The 21,405-nt window shown below is 41.7% G+C and overlaps 1 protein-coding gene across 3 annotated transcripts in view; it reads left to right on the top strand.

The window, feature by feature from the left end:
* Positions 1 to 1,246: 1,246 nt before the first annotated feature.
* Positions 1,247 to 21,405, top strand: part of LOC114141800 (RNA-binding motif, single-stranded-interacting protein 3) — a 132,913-nt gene continuing 112,754 nt past the window's right edge. For all 3 annotated transcript variants that reach the window (XM_028012628.1, XM_028012626.1, XM_028012627.1), the window contains exon 1: positions 1,247 to 2,513. In XM_028012628.1, the coding sequence (XP_027868429.1) occupies positions 2,439 to 2,513 (75 nt within the window). In that variant the 5' untranslated portion in view covers positions 1,247 to 2,438. The remainder of the gene's footprint in view (positions 2,514 to 21,405) is intronic.

Genomic DNA, 21,405 nt, shown 5'->3' with positions numbered 1-21,405 from the left:
ACATAGATACTGTTCGGGTCAATTTGACCAAGCAGTCAGGCTAAAGTGCAAAAAAAGATAAAAAAATGTCCAATTCTATATGTTTCCTTGCAGCTATGAACCATATTTCATCACACACACACAAACACACGCCACCACACCCCTACATGCACATCACCCTAAACACACCATTCTATGTGAAACATGGTGGTGAGAGCATCATGCTGTGGGGATGATTTTCTTCAATATTCACCAGGAAGCTGGTTAGACTTGATAGGAAGAGAGATGGAGTTAATACATGACAATGACAATATCTAGAGACATTGCTTTGCTGCAAAAACTGATTTCACAAGATATCAAGTTGCATAATAATTAGCTACTTTTACTTGCTCTACGTCTGTTTTAAAGAAACTTAATACCAACCCAGAATGGAAGTTCAAAAGATTAATCAAGGACACACAAGAACTCGACGTTGGAAAGAGGGTGATCTCAGGCTTTTTGGAGTGCAGCTGACCATAAGAAAAGAAGGTCTTATCATGGAAAAGGACGTATTTTTGCGTTCTGTTCCCGTGCCCTTTTTCTTCTGCAGTGTGCTTGCATTGTTTGGCAACCCTTCTCACACTTACACACACACACACACACACTGCTGTAGTCAGAGGGCAGAAGAACCTTTTCATGCATGGCTCACTGTGCTTATGTAAGAGCGCTACTTAAACCTGGTTACATGATGTAACAGGCAGCACTGTGTCAGTGGGTCACTGTGCCACACAGACACTTAACTCTGCACCCTCTCCAAGTTGTGTTCAACACCTCCTTTTACTGGGCATGTGAATGGAGTGTTGTGGGCTTTTTGCCTGGTCATACATGTCAGAGTTCTTGCGTGAGTGGAATGTTTAAGGTATTAAAACATCTTCAGAAATTTGATTCAAGCTTTGCTGCACCTATAAAGTGCCAGTAGGGGGTCTCTCTCTGTTTCCTAGTTACGTGTTGCCTTCTCACCAGGCCAATCTCAAACTCTTTATTCTTTCCTCCACATCTGCTTCCCCAGCCGGACAGTCAGTGCTTGTCTTTCTCAGTCTCCTTTGAGCGCAAACACACTCACAGAAACTTGAAGGAGGGCAGGACCGACCACTCCCACCCTCCTATAGTTCCATGATGAACACAGAGGGAGAGAGAGAAAGACACAACGGGGAGAGGAAGAGACGGATAGAGGGAGGAGCGTAGCTGCGCCGAAGCCGAGCCCCTCTGTGCCTCCGCACGCAGAGCGGAGCAGACGCCAGCAGCCACACAAACACGTTCCCCTCTCAGTTACATGCACAGTCACACACATACCGCGCCGCCGCCGCTGCTGCCACCACCACTACTCACACACACACAGTCACAGACACAGTGACGGCTGCCAGGCTCAGTGGGAAGCAAACCATCAGGGAAAGAGCCTGAGAAGAAAGAGAGGGATCGCCGTGGGGAAGAGAAGAAGAGAGAAAAGAGTTGGAGGGGCACCTTGTGGATCAGAAGGGATTTTCCGTGTTTTTTTTTGTGAGAGAGTACGTCTGGATAAGGCTATCTGCCTTTTACCAAGGCTTTTTCCTCTTTGCTCATCCTCCGTGCAAGACTCCAGCGATATCTACCTATCTATCCCTGGAGCTTAACAAAAGAGGGAGGGAGTGAGGGGGAAAAAACAGTCACAGCTTCAGCTCCAGACCATCCACTCTCCTCCTCTACTCCTCTTCCTCCTCCTTCTGTTTTCTCTCCGGTTCCACATCCATGTGTGAGTTCATCGCTGATTCCAGTGTCTTTTGAGGATAGAGCAAGAAGGACGCCGTGTGTTCTTCAGGATACAGCTGGGCTCCCCTTGGGATCAGGCTCTTCGTCAGATTTAAGAGAGGGAAAGAAACAAGGGGGACTGGATAAAAACGGATAAAAGAGACAAAACAAGAGATTGAGAGAGAGACATTGGAAGACAAATTGAGGGGCATGTTCAGGGCACCAGCGAAGAGGAGTGAGTCTAATTTCTAGTCCACATAGTGTCAAGAACCGGCAAGCAGAAGCATTCATTCCACATCCTTCTCTTCCCTCTCCTTTTACTCCCTTTTAGTCCTGCGCTTCAGTTTTTCTTTATTGTTCCCTCTTTTGCTACTGTCTTTCTGAATTTTGGCTCTCCTTACCCCACACATCCGTCTCCTCAACCTCTTTCTTCTGCTACCCTGGCTCCACGATTTAGAAACCCTCAAATCGACAGTTCCTTGCAAGCTCCAGTCAAGCTGAAATCCCATGCACAGTGTGTCCTCCTGTCCACCTCGTACATCTAACACCTTAATAGCAAGAGAAGAGCGCTCTCTCTGCATCCACTCTTGGAAACAGCCCTCCTGAAGGATCCAGGCCAGTGGTTGGAAGTGATTGTACCCCACCTGTGAGCTTCTATCTCCAGCCTCCAGGACCTTCAGTTGGATTCTAGCTACATGGGAAAACGTTTGGAGCAGCAGCCAATGTACCCCCACTACACCTACTACTACCCCCACTATCTCCAGACAAAGGTAGGGCGATCCAGCCAAGTTGACCTATTTTAATACTCGACTGCGCAAAATTTGTCTTTTATCCTGTAAATGGCTTAAACTTGCTTCACAATTACTGATACCTGTTTTTTTGGGGTTTTTTTACTTTTAACTACTTGAAGCTTAAGCTCAATCGGAAATAAATCCACATAAAGCAAAGTTTTTAATTATATTGTTCAAGTTCCCCAAGAGGTTGTAGATATTTGCCCCAAAATGGACTAAATGAAGCTTTTTGAAGAATACATCCTGAAAGAAAGGGGAAGATCTGAAATTCTACACTTTAGGTCTTGTGAGGAAACAATTTGGAAGGTGTCAGACTAACTGCTGGACGTGTTTATGAAACAAAACAATGCCTTCCCCTGTCTTCCATCTGTCTTGTAACCAGAGCACACCAATGTCATTCAGTTGGATCTTTTCTCTTCTTCCTTTCTGGGTTCTTGACCTTGTCCTCCCACCTCCAACCCGCCCCAACTCCCACCAGCTAGAAGTTCAAGTTCAGGGCAGGGGGCCCACACTTATCCCTTGGTGCTTTTTTTCAACATCTCCTCCTAATTTCCCTTTCTCCACTGCACCGTGCATCTTTTCCGTCTACTGGTCATTGATGGCATTTTTGCAGAAATGATTGAATCTTATATACTGCACAAGTTACCTAGAATGCAGGATAACGGGCTCACTTCTTTCTTGGTTCTTTCAGATTTATTCCAGTTCTCCTACTTACACTTGCATGGGCTGTCTTGATAAATACATTTCACAAAAGCACACACTGACACACTCTGACTATCCCACCACCAAGAAGCAGAAAATGGATTGCGAAGGCCTGATCGATTACTCCTGCATCATATCACCCGCCGTTCCCTTTGTTTGCCGCTATTCATCTGTTTTTCTCTTGCACGATAGTAAACGTGAGGAGTTGGCAGTTTCACAGCAATATTTAACAAACGTGCATGTGTCAGTGGGCAAGAGAGATGGGGAGAGGAAAAAGAGAAATACGGTGTAGGAGTCGGATGCTGTGAAAATAGAGAGATCACGCTATTGAGTGGACTCAATGTGGGAAGAGCAGGTAAAAGAAATGGTTGCTCAGCTGATAAAAATATGTCGAACTGTGAGCCATCCAGCACATTTTGGAATTACAGTTTTGTTGGAGAAAGGAGCACAACCATTAAAGATTTTATAGCCACAATTAAAGCAAGAAGCTTCAAAGAATATGACATTTTCAAAGACTAAAAACAAGAGCATTGGAAAAAATATCTATAACCTATAAACTTTTTAGGTTACAAACACTAACTTGATTATAAAAATTCCTATTAGTAAATTTTAGATGTAATCTAATTACAAGTAGAATTAACCTGTGTGAAATTTCATCTGCTGTTCTATGAAAGCCTCAAAGGTTGTTAGAGAACATTTGATAGCAAGTAGCAACAAGAAGCCCAAGGAACAAGCAGAGAGATTAGGGATAAACTTGTGGAGAATTTCTAAGCAGGGTTGGGTTATAAAACAAATTCCAACTTTGAACTTCTCACAGAGTACTGTTTAATCCCTCCTCTGGAATTGGAAAGAGTTTGCCACAACAAAACATGGCTAATCAGGGATGCAACCAAGTGGCTTCTGGGAGCTGCAGAGGTCCACAGCTCAGGTAATAGAATCTGTTAACGAGACAATTTTTTTTTTATCTGCCTCACAAATCACAAAAGTGGAAAGTAATCAGAAATCCCTTTGCAGTTTTCCACAAGCCTTGCACTACACATTGCGCTTAGTATGTCCATTGTTTGTTCTCTTCAAGTGATGGACATGCAAAACATTATGTGTGGCGGTAAACTAACTGTCCATCAACATAAACACATCATCCCCATTTAATTCTGATTTATTTTTTAACATTTTCAAGCATTTGTAATATTATTATTTCACATTTTTACACGTTACATTTGTTATATGCTCAAAGGCAAGTAGGTGTATGTATATACTCATATATTCTTGGATGAAAGTGTAATTGTTTATTGTGTTAAAATAGCTCAGTCAAAGTAAGAATCTGGATGTGTATCATTGTCATCCAACTTCTCAATAATACATCCATTTGTGTTGGCGTACACACTACAAATGAGTGCTTAACATGACAAAATACAAAGATTGAATTTAATTTTTGCAAGGCATTCACAGAAAAAGGCAGCTTTAAAACAAGTAAAGGATGTTTGACAGCTTTATTTAAAACAGTTTCATGTTGGTAGACATTTTGACTATTCTTTAGCTCCCTGCATCCCAGGTCTCACTGCAACAGATCGTGAATAATGTCAGTTTATAACACTGATGAAGACACGTAGAGTCTAATGCACAAATAATGCTTTGATTGGTGGAAATAATGCCTATACAATTACTGTATTAGGTAAACTGACAAAGCAAGATTTTGAATAATACAGTACTGATATGGCTCTGAAATGTTTGGTTGAACCACACCGACATATTTTTGCCTCTTTTTTTGGCTCACAACAGTTGAATTAATCTGAAAAATTACTCACAGGATTTTGGCAATCACATTTGCATTTCACATTTTGAATAGCGTCAGCATCTTCTACTCATCCGATGATCCCAGTCTGTCTGTGTTCACATTTGCTAGATGACTGATGTTTTTAGGGATGCAATCCAGACAAACAAACAGAAGCTGGGAATAATTTCTTAATGCACATCAGGGATTTGGCTGTCATAAACAACATCTCTAATGACAGGCGTGCCTTTTTCTCTACTAAACTGGAAGAGTAAATATATAGACAGCTTCCTGGCAGCAGTAACGGCTGCCACTAGATTTTCCCTTCATGGAAAAGACAGTCGAGATAATGAACGTGTCTTGGAAAATCGTTTGTTCTTCAAAATAAATGTGAAAATTGCTCATTATTGTTTAGTTCAGGTTTAAAGCTGCAGTTGGTAACTTTTTCTAAAAAAAAATGTTTTAATTTGTTACACTGTAATTATGTCCTGACAGCATGACATGAGACAGTCTGAAAAGATCAAGCTCCTCTGCCTTCTACCGGTGGTTCTACTGCAACCTGCACAAATACACCACTCAGTCAGAAACCACCAATCAGAGTCAAGAGGAGGTCTTAGCACTGTTAATGAAGCTTGTGTATGCACTGCTCACACCCTCCCACTTATTTTCTGCTATGCTAAAGCTCTGTCGGCACAGTGGGACCTGCTGTTAATAAGCATGCTAGCAAAAATGGCAACCGATGATGGTGGATAAATGGTTTTCCTGTAACAGTACATTGTTTCTCTGCCATTAACACATTGAGCAGCGCGTACACAAGTTCTATTACCAGAGGTAAGGCCTTTCTCTTGGCTCTGATTAGTTGTTTAAGACTGGGAGCTGTTCACTTCTGTAGATGGGAGAAAGACTATAGAGGAGCTTGATTCTTTTTTCCCCACAGATTGTATGTCTCATATAATACTGTTGTAACATAATAACAGTTTTAGCAAATGTGCCAAAAAAAACAAAAAAAAAAAAACATCTGTTTTTAAGACAGTACCTACTACAGGTGTAAGATGGCTGGTATTGTTTTTGTCTTCTATTAGTGCTGTATATTTATAACTCTCTGTGAGTTGGATTTTTGGTCAATTGATGTCCAATATTCAATCCATAAATTTACTTTTCATCTTCAAAACAAAAACATACAGTACTATCTTGACAGAGCAATGTGGACTTTCCCAAAACTGTTCAAACAGACAGTTATCTTTGTGTATAAACTTGTGACTTTAAAGAAAGTGAAAAAAAAAAAAAAAAAAAAATTCTCTCATTATTGTAACATTCAGCAAATTGAAATTGTTAGCGCTTAATAGCTTTTGTTTTGCTGTTCTACCCAATGGTTATCATTGTTCTTCATCGTACCACCACTTTTTTACTTAACAGCCAAAACTGCTAAATAGTTTTAGTAGTTAAGTACCTAACGACAACAAGGCAGCACAGTCCATCTTCACACCTACTGTGTTAGGTTTACAGCAAACAAAGTTGTCTCTTGTTTATTTTCTGTCATAAATAATAAAGCCGTATTTCACTATCATTTCAGTAAATCTAAAGATTTATTCAGTGATCCATACTTTTATTACCTAAGACATTACACCACATGCCCATGTAGGTGGGATTACCTCCGGTGTTTGATGCATGCTTGTCACCCAGTTTTATGTGTACAGATGTCTCCATCCCACATGGCTCTCTTGTTTCCATGATTTATCTCCATCCTATTCAAGGTCATGTAATTTCTCTCAAGTATCTGCAACAGGCATCTGGCCCGGACCATCACTTCATTTCTTACACCCCATCCATCCCTCAATCCACCGCTCTTCCCACCAGCCCACTCTGCTTTTCTTTCTGCTGTCAAGGTCAAATCAAATTGGATCCTACCTCCACCGAGTGTACGCTCTCAGCTGTGGTTGTGCTGTGAAGGGTGTGTGGGCGTGTGTGCATGTGTGTTCTAGCAAATACGTTTGCAGATAAATAATAGCTGCTTCTGTGTGTACGGTTTGAAGCCGTGACTGTACATGAAAAAGCAACTTTTTCCTCACAATTCATGTGTGAGACTGAATGCATTTGCATGAAGCACGGGAGCCTATCATGCTGGTAACATGAGTGTGGGTCTGAGAAGTGACTCCCCCCCCCGCCTGACCCTGTTCACGAAGCAGCTTGCTGTCATTAAACCTCAGTGGGTCCCAAAAGAACAGTTTTGTGTGTTTAGAGCACTAAGAATAACTCGCTTATACATCTGTATGGATCTTGGCAGTGGCTTTGTAGATCAATCTAGCTTTGTAAGTCTGACTTAAAAAGTCTATGTGTGTAGGTGTACGGTAGGTTTTTTGTTTGTTTGTTTTTTTCATAAGAACACGCAACAAAAACAGACTAAACCTGCTGCATTTATTGTGCGATCTGTGTTGAGCAGTTTGTTTAGTTTTGCTCACATTTGACCTATTGTACTATGCTGAAGTGTGAACACGTCTTCTTTTTTTTTTTTTATTGCATTGCAAACAGGGTATTTTTGGTGTATTGTGTGTGACAGGCCAACACGGAGTTGTGCATAAGAGGATAGAAAATGATAAAAGCTGAAAATTGCAAAAGATCTCAAGCTCAGTTAATTTGGATGAACAGCATCTTCAATTGACTGGATTTAATTAGGGTTTTGAGTGGGATTTTTAAATAAATGAATATGTTTTGTTCCACACCTTTCCATTATAGCTTTGGCTACATGTGTAGCATTGCTATCTTGCTTAAAAAGGAAACCTCTGCCCCAATCTCATGATTTTTGAAGCCTTTCCAAGTTTTCTAACATGACTGTTTGATCTGTAACACATCCATCTTCCCATCAGCTCTAAACTGCTTCTCCTTGAAAAAAATATGTCCACATTATGATGCTGACATCTTCATGTTTTACTGTGGGGATGGCGCAGTGTTAGTTTTCTGCAACATTCAAGATTTTACATGTTGGCCAGATGTTCAATTTTGATTTCGTCTGATTATAGTGCCTTTTTACACGTACTTCTTGTACTTGAAAGATGCAATATTTGGAGGGATAATGAATTGTAATAGACATGCATGAGTATTTTGCACACCAGTAAAATATTTGCTCTTTTGCAACGACTCCCACTACCCTTGATGCCCACTCCTAATACATAATTTATTGGCTGAGATGGCAAAAATTACAAAGAGCGATGGGGGGGGCATTGTGATAAAAGAAAAGAGCCATATAGTAAAACGAAGGATGGCAAAGGAAAGGCATTGCTAATGTAGCACCTAACGAAATGTTCAAAGACAGGGAGATTTTTTTTTCATAACCCAACCCTGCTTAATATTTCAGCACAACTTTATGCCTGATCATGATGCTTTTGACAGAACAGCAGAATTTTTACTGAGATTAAAATTTAGAGAAGACGACTACTTATTGATGAGATGATGCTAAAGGAAATCGAACAGGATTTTATTTAGTGGTGTCAGACTAAAGGAGGGTGAATACAAATGAATACTATGTTTCCTAGATTTTTGAAGGAAAAAATTAAAATGCATCTCATTCATGCATTAATTCATGGTGGTCCTTCACATAAAATCCCACTGAAATGCATTAAAATCTGTGAATATAACACGACAAAATGTGAAAATGTTGCATGGGGTTTGAATACTTCTGCAAGAAACTTCATTTATAATTATTCTTGATATAAACCTCCGTTTCTCTTTTAGAGTGCAAGCCCTCAAACATACTTGGCTCAGGCACACAACACATGACCTTCCTATGAACGCAGTTATGAAATGACTAGCTTAAACCAACAACGATAAGCCAGCCAGATGACGGAGCCTGTGTAAAAGGGTTGCTCTCAAACACAAGTTTGCTCTTGCTCTGCCTCCATAATGGGCTATAGGTTCACTCATTGTACATTAGCAAGAAGTGTGGAGGGACGGCATGTCCTCTTGTACAAACTCAGTGTTCCTCAATCAGGACTATAAGAGGGTAGGAGGGGATCAGTTGAGAGCTGATGCTCGCATACTGCTCTATGATTTGTCTAAATCTATTCAGGGGATACAAGAGATTCTTGGGATTTTCCTAATTGCCGCATGAGCTGCTTTCAGTTGGGGTATTTCTGACGCACTCGCTCCTCCTCACCAATCATAAGAAATTACTGAATGAAAACATCTTACTGCTAAAAATAATAAGCACATCGAATAATCCCATAAGAAAGTCTGCTGGCTTGTTATTGTTGCTGTGATCTTTGTTAGTGTTGTCGTGTGGCTGTGCTGGAATGCGTTGGCACAGCAAATTTTAAGGCAGTAACAATAAAATCTGAGATCTTGGCTTTTTATGAAGTCAAAAAGTGGAATTCATTATGAATATGACTTCTGGCTTGGAAAAGGCAAATGTCCTTTGGCGCACCGGTATTACATATTACTCACTTATATTGCTCGGTACCCAAATTGAAATCTTTCACTGTGAAGCGTCAACCTGCTGGATACCTCATTTAAACTGCGTTTAGACTCATATTAAATGTGTAGTTACATCATCCAGGCAAATTTAAGTCCAAGCACTTTTGCCAAAATTAGGTTTCATAGCTGTAGAATCAGCATGAGGAAGGCAAAGTTTATGTCACACAATGGAGTCGTGCCTTTTCAGATTAAGGACCTTGTTTATGGATATATTGCAGAACTAACCTGTAAGTTGCATAAAAAGAAGTCTTTCTAAAATAAAAAAATCTTACCAAATGATTAATTGAAAGCACATATTCATTAACGTTTTTGAAATTTCACAAGAATATATAAACTTTTTTTTGGATAAGAAATGGATCAGTTTTCCACTATCAGTTTTTACCTGGCTTGGAGACACTTTTGAGCCAACTCCACTACTAATGACTTAAAGCAATTTTCCGTGATCTGCATTATTGAAATTTTTAGGTCGTAACTTGGAGATTACTCACCTGAAACAACAAGCTGAACGTCAACATCACAGATACTGAAGTAAGATTAGCTAAAGTCCAAATCCAAGCAGCCCAAACACCACTCATCGTTAAAGGATGCAGGTTATGTTAGTATTAGTTAGTAATGTTAGTATTAAAACTTACTGCTGACTGAAATAATAAAAACAAATTACATATTTATATATATATTTGTTTATTTTTCTTGATTGAAGCAGATCAATTATAATTTTTTTGTGTACTGCTAAAGCACTAGTCAATACACCCTTGGCTAGCTCCAACACACTTCATTAAATTGGCGTAAATATAAATACAGACTAGCACTAATTTCTTTAGTAGCCTCCTAAATGCACATATATTTAAATACTGTGTCATCCAGCAATAAAGCATCTAACACATACAGAGCACTAATTCTTCAGGACTGGACGTCTTGTCTAATGCTTTACTTTTTACCGTCTAGTATTCTTACACACAGCAAATAGTTTTAATGATTACAACTGCAGAAGCATATTTTGGAATTGGTTTTGCAAGGCTCTCATACTAATATTAACATTTCTTCTAATCTCCCTTTAAGTCTTTTTTTCTCTGATCGTCAATCTGTCCTACTGAACCTTGTATATTTTTGTGTGCAGATCTTCATCAGAACAAGCACACGTGAAGCACATCTGAATGTAACTGTTCTTCCCACCGGTTTGAAATCTTTTCATCCTCCGATGATGATTGGATGGAGATGTGAATCTTTGATGAATATCACAAAGACTGAGATTAGAGCGTCTAAAGAGGGTGGGGGGATGTGGGGGGGAGAGAAAATAAAGTGGAATTATCAACCAGCCGATCATCAGCTTGCCACAGATCAGTGTGCTAATATGCTCAGCGGCACACGAGGAGCTTTAATTAAGGTAATGAGAAACAGCATTCAGCTGATATCAAAGTAATGACACATGCGGACACGCCTGGACATCCAAGTGGAATATCGCCTGTCTTCAAAAATGAGCTTTTCACATTCAATTACTCTCCATCATGCTCTAGATAAATGTGGTCAGTGGTTGGCTTGGCTGTGATGAGCAAACATAAAGGCGGAGGGTGGTGGGGGGGGATTGGTGGGGCACTCATAAGATGGAAGTACAAATCTGTAAACACAAGGACGGCACAAAGAAATTGATTAACTCATCGTCTCATCTTCCGTTTCATATTAACTTTCTCCTTCATTCCTTGACTGCCTCTGTGGCTGTGTCCCTTTCACCCCCCTCTCCCCCCTTTTCCTCAAACATAAAGAACTACGCCTCAGCTGAAAGTGTGACTATAAATTATGCAGCGCACATCTTGCACACGCACCGACAAGGAACTGTGTGTGTTTAGCAGGCAAAGTAAACAGGGGATAAAGGGTTTATGGCCGTGCATGCATTCTGCCCAAGCCCTGTTTCTTCTCACACATCTGCCTGTCTGCATCGGTTGGAGTTTTACAGCTGACAATATTAGCATGTGCACTTTGTTTAAGGAGCCATCCGTTCTGTTTGGATTTCAGCCCTGATCTCAATAGCGTTGTGTGCCAGTTTAGACGCGAGAGAGTGGCCTTATGTTGTCGTCTTTTAATGCCCAACCAAACACTCACCCTGGATTTTCTATGCCCCTTTCCCTGTCTTTCTCCCACTGTGTTCTGGGCTCTCTCTCCCTCTCTTCTGCCATCTGTTCATACTGCCTGTAGTTTTTACTGCATAAAAGGGACTCTCCTAACCACCCATATATGTCCATTTATTACTCTCTGTGGGCTGTTCTATTCTGGTACCAGTGTTCAGTAGTGGATGCTGACCGTTGCCCCACTGTGCAGAACAGTGTTGGAAAAGCTTCGGCAGGTCGGCACATGCACAGAGCCGTGAGAGGAGCTCACCCTTTGCAGTTTCGGGAATAAAAGATATGTGGTAAGAGAGCGAGAGAGAGAATGAAGCAGGGAAGAAAAAAATCTGAAGTAATAGGGAAATAGAGTGAAACAAATAAAAAAAAAAAAGAGAACAGATGGTGGTGGCAAAAAAAGGGAGGAAAAAAAAGGCAGATAATGTTCCGATGGGAAATAAGAGTGATGCTGTGAGAGAGATTGAAGTTGCAGACTTGGTCAGGGAATAATGGGGCTGCTGCATTTTTAATAGTTGGCCACTTTGTAGCGACCCTTGTCTAATGGATTCTCTTCCTCTTAAAAGCTCCTGTCAGAGCCTTTAACCTCAAACAGTTATTCTATGGAAATTACCGAGAGCTTCAACAGTCACCATCACTTCCTCATATCAGCGTCAGTAATCTAACTGGTAGCCAACATGCTACAGGTCTAATTTGTACACAGATGTCTTGGCAGTTGTCTTTATAGCTTAGATTACAAAGAGCTATAATTTTCAAAATGTGATACTAGCACAAGTTGTGGGCTGGAGAGCCTTTGGTTGCCCTCAATGGAGATATTGAGCTCAGCTATCTTGAAGGTAATTGTGAACAAATTAACTTTTGATGTAGAGTTGGGAAACCCAGAACCATCTCAAAAGAGAAATGCAGTGAAAGACAATTAAAATCTTCTGGTATGTAAGTAGAGAATGGTGAACCAGGGGCACATGTCGTTGGATGTTCATGCTTTGACCTATTTACCTCTGAAGTCAACATTTGGAACTGGCAATAACATCAAACCCAATTTAGTTGTGTTCCAATTCAGGGAAAGTCCACTAAGATTTGATCATTGATATGCTGGCTGACCAGGCTAATTTCAATTAGCCAAACAAGCTGAGAACAACAGATGTCCTTGTGTTTTATACCTTCCGACACTGTAGCAGCAAACCCACCAAAGAACATTGTTTGATAATATGTCTATGAACGATTTGATGAGATTCAGAAATGTCATAAGTGCAGCAAATTTATTTTGTTTTTACTGCAGCTGTCACTGTTTTAGGTACAAGGCAGCCATATTTAATTTAGAGGTCAGGGAGAAACCATTGATTTTCTCACTCTGAATTTGTCTTTGTGGTAGTCTGTCTTTCTTTCTCTCTTTGTAGAACAAAGTGTAACTAAGTGTGGATCTATGGTTGTACAAAAAAGAATGCTCACTGAGACTGCTCTTGTCAGAGAAAGTTTGAGAAGCAATGAAGGAGACAAAAAGAAGCCACTAAAAACTTCAGGTAGGAGGCTCTGACTGCTACTTTGTATTTTACAACAGGGTACATGTGAAATAATACACTTTCTGTAGTTCAGAATGGATATTTAGAATGTTTAAGATGGTTGTTGGTGATTTTATTCCTTGGCCTTTCCGTTTGTGTTCAGTTTTGTTTGTTTCTTACCCAGCTTCTTTTGGGTACCGACAAGAGCCAGTTTGTTCAGATGGCTAAACAATTCAAATTGGACTTGGGTACATTTTGTACCCGCTTTGAAAACTGGTGTTGGAAAATAATTTTCTCAAAAGTCCACAGTAAGGAAATGTCATGATGTTTCTCCAATAAATAATGTTTATAACAGGTTGCTCCTGGGTATCTTGGTTCTGCCAGCAGTTATATTTCAGACGAGAGCTGACTGGCCCAAACAAAGAACAGAACTACAAAATATATTCAGTATCTGGACAATATATACAAGGTAAAATATTCAAAGATTTTTTTGTTTTAATGTCTCTATAATTCATAATAATAGTTAAATAACAGAAGAAATAAGTTGATAGGCAATGGCTCAAGACATAAAAAGACAAAAAGAGTTTTTACAAAATGGAAGTAGGAAGGAATTTAATCGCAGCGCTGAGATACAAACTAGAGACTATGAACTGGCAAGATTTTGAATTGCTTAGAAACCTAAAAATCTGGGATGGCATTTTAATGATTATTGGCTCTCTTACACAAAATAATTTATTATTAAAGAAAATCATTGGAAAATCTCTGTTTTTTCAGTGTGACAGGCTCACACACGGCTGATATACCTCTCCTGACCGAGTCCGAATCTAATAATAAAAGAGATACATGTATGTTGCTGGCTGTCATGAAACGGTGCGGTGTTGAGGTGAGGCAGACGCTTGAGACCCAGGTAGAAATGAAAATGATGAGTTTAATGACGGGAACACAGTCCAAACAACGAGCAGCAGGCAGATGGACACGACGACTAGACATTGACAACGACATACAACGACAAGGACCCGACGAGGAACAAGGAACACAGGTGGAGTTAAATACATGGGCGGGTAATCACAGAAACGAGACACACCTGGGAACAATCAAGGGGAGGACAGGACAACGAAGAGACTCAAGGACACAGAAAACTCTAAATAAACACAGAAAAACACAGATCCTGACAGTACCCCCCCCTCAAGGGCGGCTACCAGACGCCCACAAAAAAAAAAAAACACAACAAGGGTGGGCGGAGGGGCGCTGGACGGGGGGCCAGAGTCCAGAAAAACAAAAAACAACCCACCATCGTGGGTGGAAACACAAGAAGGGCCAAGAGTCCATAAACAAACAAAAAACTACCCACAGGGTGGGCGGAGGCAAAGGAGGCGGGAACCACGGAGGCGGTCCGGCGGCCGTCCGCGGCGCTGGAGGCGGGAACCACGGAGGCGGTCCGGCGGCCGTCCGCGGCGCTGGAGGCGGGAACCACGGAGGCGGTCCGGCGGTCCGGCGGCCGTCCGCGGCGCTGGAGGTGGCCATGATGAGTCCCGGGGGCCGCCCACAGACGGCGACTACGAGCCCCCCGAGGCAGGGTCTCTGGTGAAGCACAGAGAGTCGGGGTCTCGGGTGGAACACTGGGGGTCTGAGTCTCGGGTGGAACACTGGGGGTCTGAGTCTCGGTCGGAACGCTGGGAGTCTCGGTCGGAACGCTGGGAGTCTCGGTCTCGGGTGGAACGCTGGGAGTCTCGGTCTCGGGTGGAACGCTGGGGGTCTCGGTCTCGGGTGGAACGCTGGGGGTCTGGGTCTCGGGTGGAACGCTGGGGGTCTGGGTCTCGGGAGGAACGCAGGGGGTCTGGGTCTCGGGAGGAACGCAGGGGGTCTGGGTCTCGGGAGGAACGCAGGGGGTCTGGGTCTCGGGTGCGCCGGCAGGAACGCCGGCTGGAACGGCCTCGGTGCGCCGGCAGGAACGCCGGCTGGAACGGCCTCCGGTGCGCCGGCAGGAACGCCGGCTGGAACGGCCTCCGGTGCGCCGGCAGGAACGCCGGCTGATTCGGCCTCGGGTGCGCCGGCTGGAATGCCGGCTGATTCAGCCTCGGGTGCGCCGGCTGGAACGCCGGCTGATTCGGCCTCCGGTGCGCCGGCAGGAACGCCGGCTGGAACGGCCTCCGGTGCGCCGGCAGGAACGCCGGCAGGAACGCCGGCTGGAACGGCCTCCGGTGCGCCGGCAGGAACGCCGGCTGGAACGGCCTCCGGTGCGCCGGCAGGAACGCCGGCTGGAACGGCCTCCGGTGCGCAGGCAGGAACGCCGGCTGGAACGGCCTCCGGTGCGCCGGCAGGAACGCCGGCTGGAACGGCCTCCGGTGCGCCGGCAGGAACGCCGGCTGGAACGCCGGCTGACTTGGCCGGGGGTGCGCCGACCGGAACGCCGGCTGATTCGGCCTGGAGTGCGCCGGCTGAAACGGCCTCGGGGGCGCCGGCTGGAACGCTGGCTGGAGTTGCTGGTCCCGGAACTGGAGCGGGATCTGGGCTGGCGGAGAAACTGTGCGGCTTGGGAGGCAGAGGTTCGCCAGCCATGACGGCTAGGGCCGCCTTACGCTCCCACTCTGCCTCCCTCTGCAACTCCACCAACCCCGGGTGCGGAAAACGAGGAACCCAGTAGTCCAGCAGCAGTCCCAAGCGGATGGCGAAACCGAGGCGTCGGATGGCAGCGTACGGCTTGGCCATTGCCTCCTCGTACTCCCTGATCGTTTCAGTTAGCTCCTTTAACTCCTCTGGGTCCATGATGAAAAGTAAAAAATAGCGTGCCTCACCGTTCGGTCTGGTCGGGTCCTTCTGGCATGAAACGGTGTGGTGTTGAGGTGAGGCAGACGCTTGAGACCCAGGTAGAAATGAAAATGATGAGTTTAATGACGGGAACACAGTCCAAACAACGAGCAGCAGGCAGATGGACACGACGACTAGACATTGACAACGACATACAACGACAAGGACCCGACGAGGAACAAGGAACACAGGTGGAGTTAAATACATGGGCGGGTAATCACAGAAACGAGACACACCTGGGAACAATCAAGGGGAGGACAGGACAACGAAGAGACTCAAGGACACAGAAAACTCTAAATAAACACAGAAAAACACAGATCCTGACACTGGCATTCATTGCTGAAAAGGAAAATAGGAAATCCTACCTTTGTCTCCTTTTACCTTTGAGTTTAGATCAGGATTTATTTTTTTAATAGTCTAAAGTTGAAGTACATGCTTTTCTAACTCTATAAAGAAATTAGTTTATAAAAATCTACCACTTTTTCTAAAATTCCTACAAGAAATTCAGTTTCCTATTATTTAATTCCCTTCTCTCTGAAACATTTCAGGAACATAAGCTGTCAATTTTGTTACAAATAAGTGTAGACAAAAAAAAAAAAGCTCAAAACAAAAACGACAGTGTTTATAAGGCTGCTATGTTATGAAGGGATAACGAATTGCATATGACGTGTCTACTAACTTCCCTAGCGGACCTCTGTGGACCGTCAGTATTTTTATCTGCAATCAGAGTTGTGTCAACCAGGGCTACTTCTCTGCAATATCTGCAAGATGCAACAAGACTGTCCTCAAAGGAGGACGCCTCCATCCACTCTGCAGATTGGGAAAGTATTTTAAAATAAAACAACCAGTCAAGTATTTTGTCTGAGCTTGGTTTTACTGTTTGTGATGTTGTAAGCTGTCAGGCAAAGAGACGTCTCATATGAATGTAATAGTTACCGGAATGAAATGTATATGTGTAAGAAAGATGTACTACAGCCGGCAGAAGAAGGGAATGCTTAACAGGGGAAAAAAGTGCTGAATAAGGGCTGAAAGGAGAGGTGCTGTACTGTAATTCAATTGTATGTTAAGGCAACTAGAAATCCAGGTGAAAGTTAAACACAATGGCAGACTATGACCTTTAGCTGTTTGCTGTTTACAGACAAAAGAGATGATAGCATTTGCTTTTGATAATGTGCAGAAGAAACTACAGTTGTAATGAATCAACAATATTCTACCTTTAAGACACAGCTTAATTGTAACACAGATAATGGTCTTCAGAGCTTTATTCAGAGATGCTGTAGCTGCAAAATATTTGCTTGGCATGAAACTCAAATGATATAAAACATGTCCTGTGGTGTAATAAACCCTTGATTCAAATATCAAGGGTTTATTTCTGGAACACAGTGAATGACTACAAGTCTGTCTGTTTCTGTGTTTCTTAAGCTCATGTGCCTATTTATTCACTATTAATTTAGCAGCAAAAATGTTTTTTTGAATCAAATAGTTTCTTACTTTGTCAGTATGTAGTTTTTGATTAAAATGTGATTAATTAATTACAGACTCTTCAATTAACTTGCCTAAAGATTTTAGTCACATCACTAGTGAGAAAGCTTGTGATATAATTCATTCACATCACTGTCCTTGTTTTAAAAGTTCAATGAAAGTTAGCCATTAGACTTTATAAAGTGCCCATGTCAAATTGTGCATACTAAGTACACATTTTAAATAAATGACTTAGTTAACATATTTGCAAATGTTCTCCATATTTATTACGTACACCTACATTCTGTCATAATCAACACTTTGAATTTTATTGTCACCCACTCACACAGCACTTACAATCAGGACACTTTTTTTTTAAATTAATAAAAAAAAAAAAAAGCTTTACATGTGGATGACTAAATATGCGAATTTATTTGACTGGTGGATGGTGCAGTTATTATTTGTATCCATGCTGTGCATTAAATATTTCATTATAACAATCAGCATGGGGAATATGTGTGTTTCCCCGTTCTCATTTTTCATTCATTGTCTGAAGTCCCTGATCGCCGTGTTGGTAGGGCTCCTTCATTGGTGGGTGGGTGGGTGATCCCCACACCAGGGACCATCGGCATAATTGAATTAACGGCTTGAGGGATTTTCCCTACTTGTTTCCCTTCATCATGCAACGCTGCAGTGAGCCTATGTCTCTTTGTTTGCTCTCTTTCTTTCATTCTCCTCTTTGCATTTTTTTTTTTACATTCATCCTTGTAACAACATAACAAATATAGTACAACCACTTAAAATAAAATTCCACGTGTTTAGATTCTCTTTCATGTTTCCTATTTGGGGGTTGTAAATTGTATATTTAGTCAATTCTGAGTTTAAATTGGATTGTTTTTGTTTTTAACTATGTGTTATTCCATGTGCAGAACAACCAATCCAGTATTTGTCTTTTACTTAAAAAGACAAATAACGTCTTCTCAGGCAGAATTAAATGCATATAGCATCCGTGAAGAGTGTTTCAGTTTGTTTAAGAAGCTCCTATGATCATGCAAGATTTTGTTAATCCTTTAATTTGTAGTAATGGGAAATACACAGTTAATCAATTGACTATTGGTGTGTTGGTTCCCCAGCTGTCAACCATGCACGTGCATGAACATGATCGACAGCGGTGAGACCCTCCTAGTGTTTCTGTTCCAGAGGTTTTCTGCAGTTAGTACTGGGATCCCTGGGAGAAAGCAGAGGAGCTAGATTTTTTTTCACATATCTGTCTTATTCTACTCTGCTATGACAAAGTGATAGCTTTAACAAATATGTAAAGAGCCAATTGTTTTTTATAAAAGTTTGTGGTTTTAAGGAATACCGTTTTCATGAATCCGTGTTACACTAAGTAACATCCACTTGGGTCTCATAATCCATGGTTTCTAAGAAAAACGTTACCCAAATAATCAGACTACCTTTACCAACTTGCATTCTTTACATTTCCTGGGTAAGCAAAATTCACACAGATGCTAGTGATGTGATGTAAAACAATACATTTTTTCTACTGTCTTCCATTGCTCTAAGGTCCATATCGGACTCCAGAGCTCTAACATTGCCAGTGTAACAATTTTTTAAAGGTATACGGGAGTCAGATAACGGGGACCAGTCTTTGCTCTGCAGAAGAATCAAGGACAGTTGACCTCCATAACCCTGACATTGGTTCACTGCCAATGCCAGGGACCTTTTCTGATAAACACTGACCACTGAATACCTCAGAACTAAATCTTCTGGCCATCACGTTGGGGATCTTGTCTAGCTCAATCAAATCCTTTGATTCGCCCCTTTTTTCTGCTTCCAACACATCAACTGTGAGAAGAAAACGTTGATATGCTGCCTAATATATCCCACTAATAGATATCTTCATCAAGACATTATAGGTCACTTAGATGCTTCACCTCTTATTGGTCAAAATGTTTTGCCTAATCAGTGTGCAGCAGCCTTAGATGCTGACTACTTCTGTGCGTAGTGTGCAGTGGAGTTTAATAATCTATAAACCATTTTCTTTATTTCTTGCTACCAGCCATTAGATATCTGTTCAAAATTCACGTTGACTACAGAGACAGGATTAAAACAAGATAAACTGATCTTACTCATATCTTTCAATTAAATATCCTTCAAGGTTGCAGGGTTCAGAAACACATCTAGATATTTACAAAGTTTTCTTGTTAAATCTTTCCAACAAAAAGTAAATGACTTGGAGGGGCAAAAAAAATGGTTGCGTAAGTGCCTAAATACACATACTTGTACTTTCTTAAGCGTGTTCAATGAAAGAAAAACATGCAAGAATTCAACTCGGCATGAAGAAGTCCATCACATTGCTGGATGAAGCACTTGGACATGAGCAAACTGAATGTTGCTTGCCAAAATGAGAGATGCTCTACAACCTGATTTCTTGAAGTATTTTGCATCTCAGATATGTATTCATTTGTTAGGCTCTTGTGGCCTTTATTTAACAGTACCTGGAACAGTACAACAGAAAGGAAAGGGAAGGAGAGAAGGGGAAGTATCAAACCCAGTTCAACCACACTGAGAAGTGTATTTGCACATAATGCACGCGCTCTACCAAATGAGCCACCCAGTCCCCACAAATATATGTTCTTCTAGAGACTTGTATTCTATTCTTTAATCATATATTTTTAAACAAGTGGCATTTCCAGCTGGATCTCATAGCAATAAAAACAAATAAATCCCAGATTCTCTCCACAAAATACAAAACTCCTGTTAAGTCATGCTTCAGTAATTGGGACTTCTCTTTAATCCCTTAAGTGTCTGAATTTAACGATCACCACTTGCAAATACAATTCTAAATTGCTTGTGTGTGTGTGTATATATATATATAGTTTCCTTTTTCTAATCAAGAAGCTCATGGGGACAGCGCCATGAAGAAAATACTTCACAGAGTTTGCCCTCTGCATGCTTTATCTCTCACTTTTCAAGAAAAATATATAAAGAAGCACAGTTAAACTCCATAAAACTGCCACAGTATTTGCCCTTGAGCACAATTTAGCTGGGTTACAGACAAGCTCTTGTCTCGGAGCCAGAGGTTGCTGGCCAGGCCAAACATCTCCTATTCCCTGCTAATGAAATCCTGAATAAAACTCTTCACTGCACACACACACACACGCACGCCTACATATCATTCCACAAGTACAAACACCAAACCCGTACAATCTTAGCCAGGGATTACTTTATGAAAACACTTCTTTTCTTGGTCTCCAGTCAAATTACTTCTGGGAGCTTTCATGCTTTAATCTGAACTCCATAACTTTACTGTTAAGCACACACATGCTTATATATTCAATCATGGGGAAAATAAATTACAGCATCTTTAAAACTCGATATCATAAAAAACAACCTTATCTTTCCCAGGCTGTAAAATTATTAAAGTCTAACCTCAATAACCCACAACATATCTCACACTGACAAGTAACTATTAAACTAAGACACAACCGAGATAGAAATTTTGGATTAAGAAACCTAAGCACTTAAAAAGGTTAAATAGCAGCAAGGTGCTGCTTACTATACCCACTCGATTAACTGTACAAGTAGGAACGACATCAGTGGTGCCTGTGAATCTGGAAAGAGTTAAACTTATTCCCAAACAATTTGAAATCCACCATACTCCACCAGGGGCTGTCCAAGTTCGTTCCTCAAGGGCTCACTTTCTGCAGGTTGCAGATGTGTCCCTGTTCTAACACACCGTATTCAAATGGTTGAATTACTTTCTCTTCATGTCACTGAGTTCTCCAGAGACCTGGAAATGAACCGTCATTTTGATTCAGGTGTGGTAAACCAGGGAAAGATATAAAATCTGTGAGACACGAGCCCTTGAGGACTGACCTTGGAGATTACCGATCTAGAATGAGATTTTTTTATTCACCAGTAGCTAACATTAAGGGCAGTTGGTAATCTTCACAAAAATGGACGCGCCCAGCAAATTCACCCCAAGGTCACACCATATGATTTTCAAAGAACCTGATACAGAAAGCATGAGGTAATTTTAAAAC

The sequence above is a fragment of the Xiphophorus couchianus genome, chromosome 3 (assembly GCF_001444195.1).
Source record: "Xiphophorus couchianus chromosome 3, X_couchianus-1.0, whole genome shotgun sequence".
Lineage (NCBI taxonomy): Eukaryota > Metazoa > Chordata > Actinopteri > Cyprinodontiformes > Poeciliidae > Xiphophorus > Xiphophorus couchianus.
The sequence above is the reverse complement of the archived record's forward strand: the minus strand, read 5'-3'. Positions and strand labels throughout refer to the sequence as shown.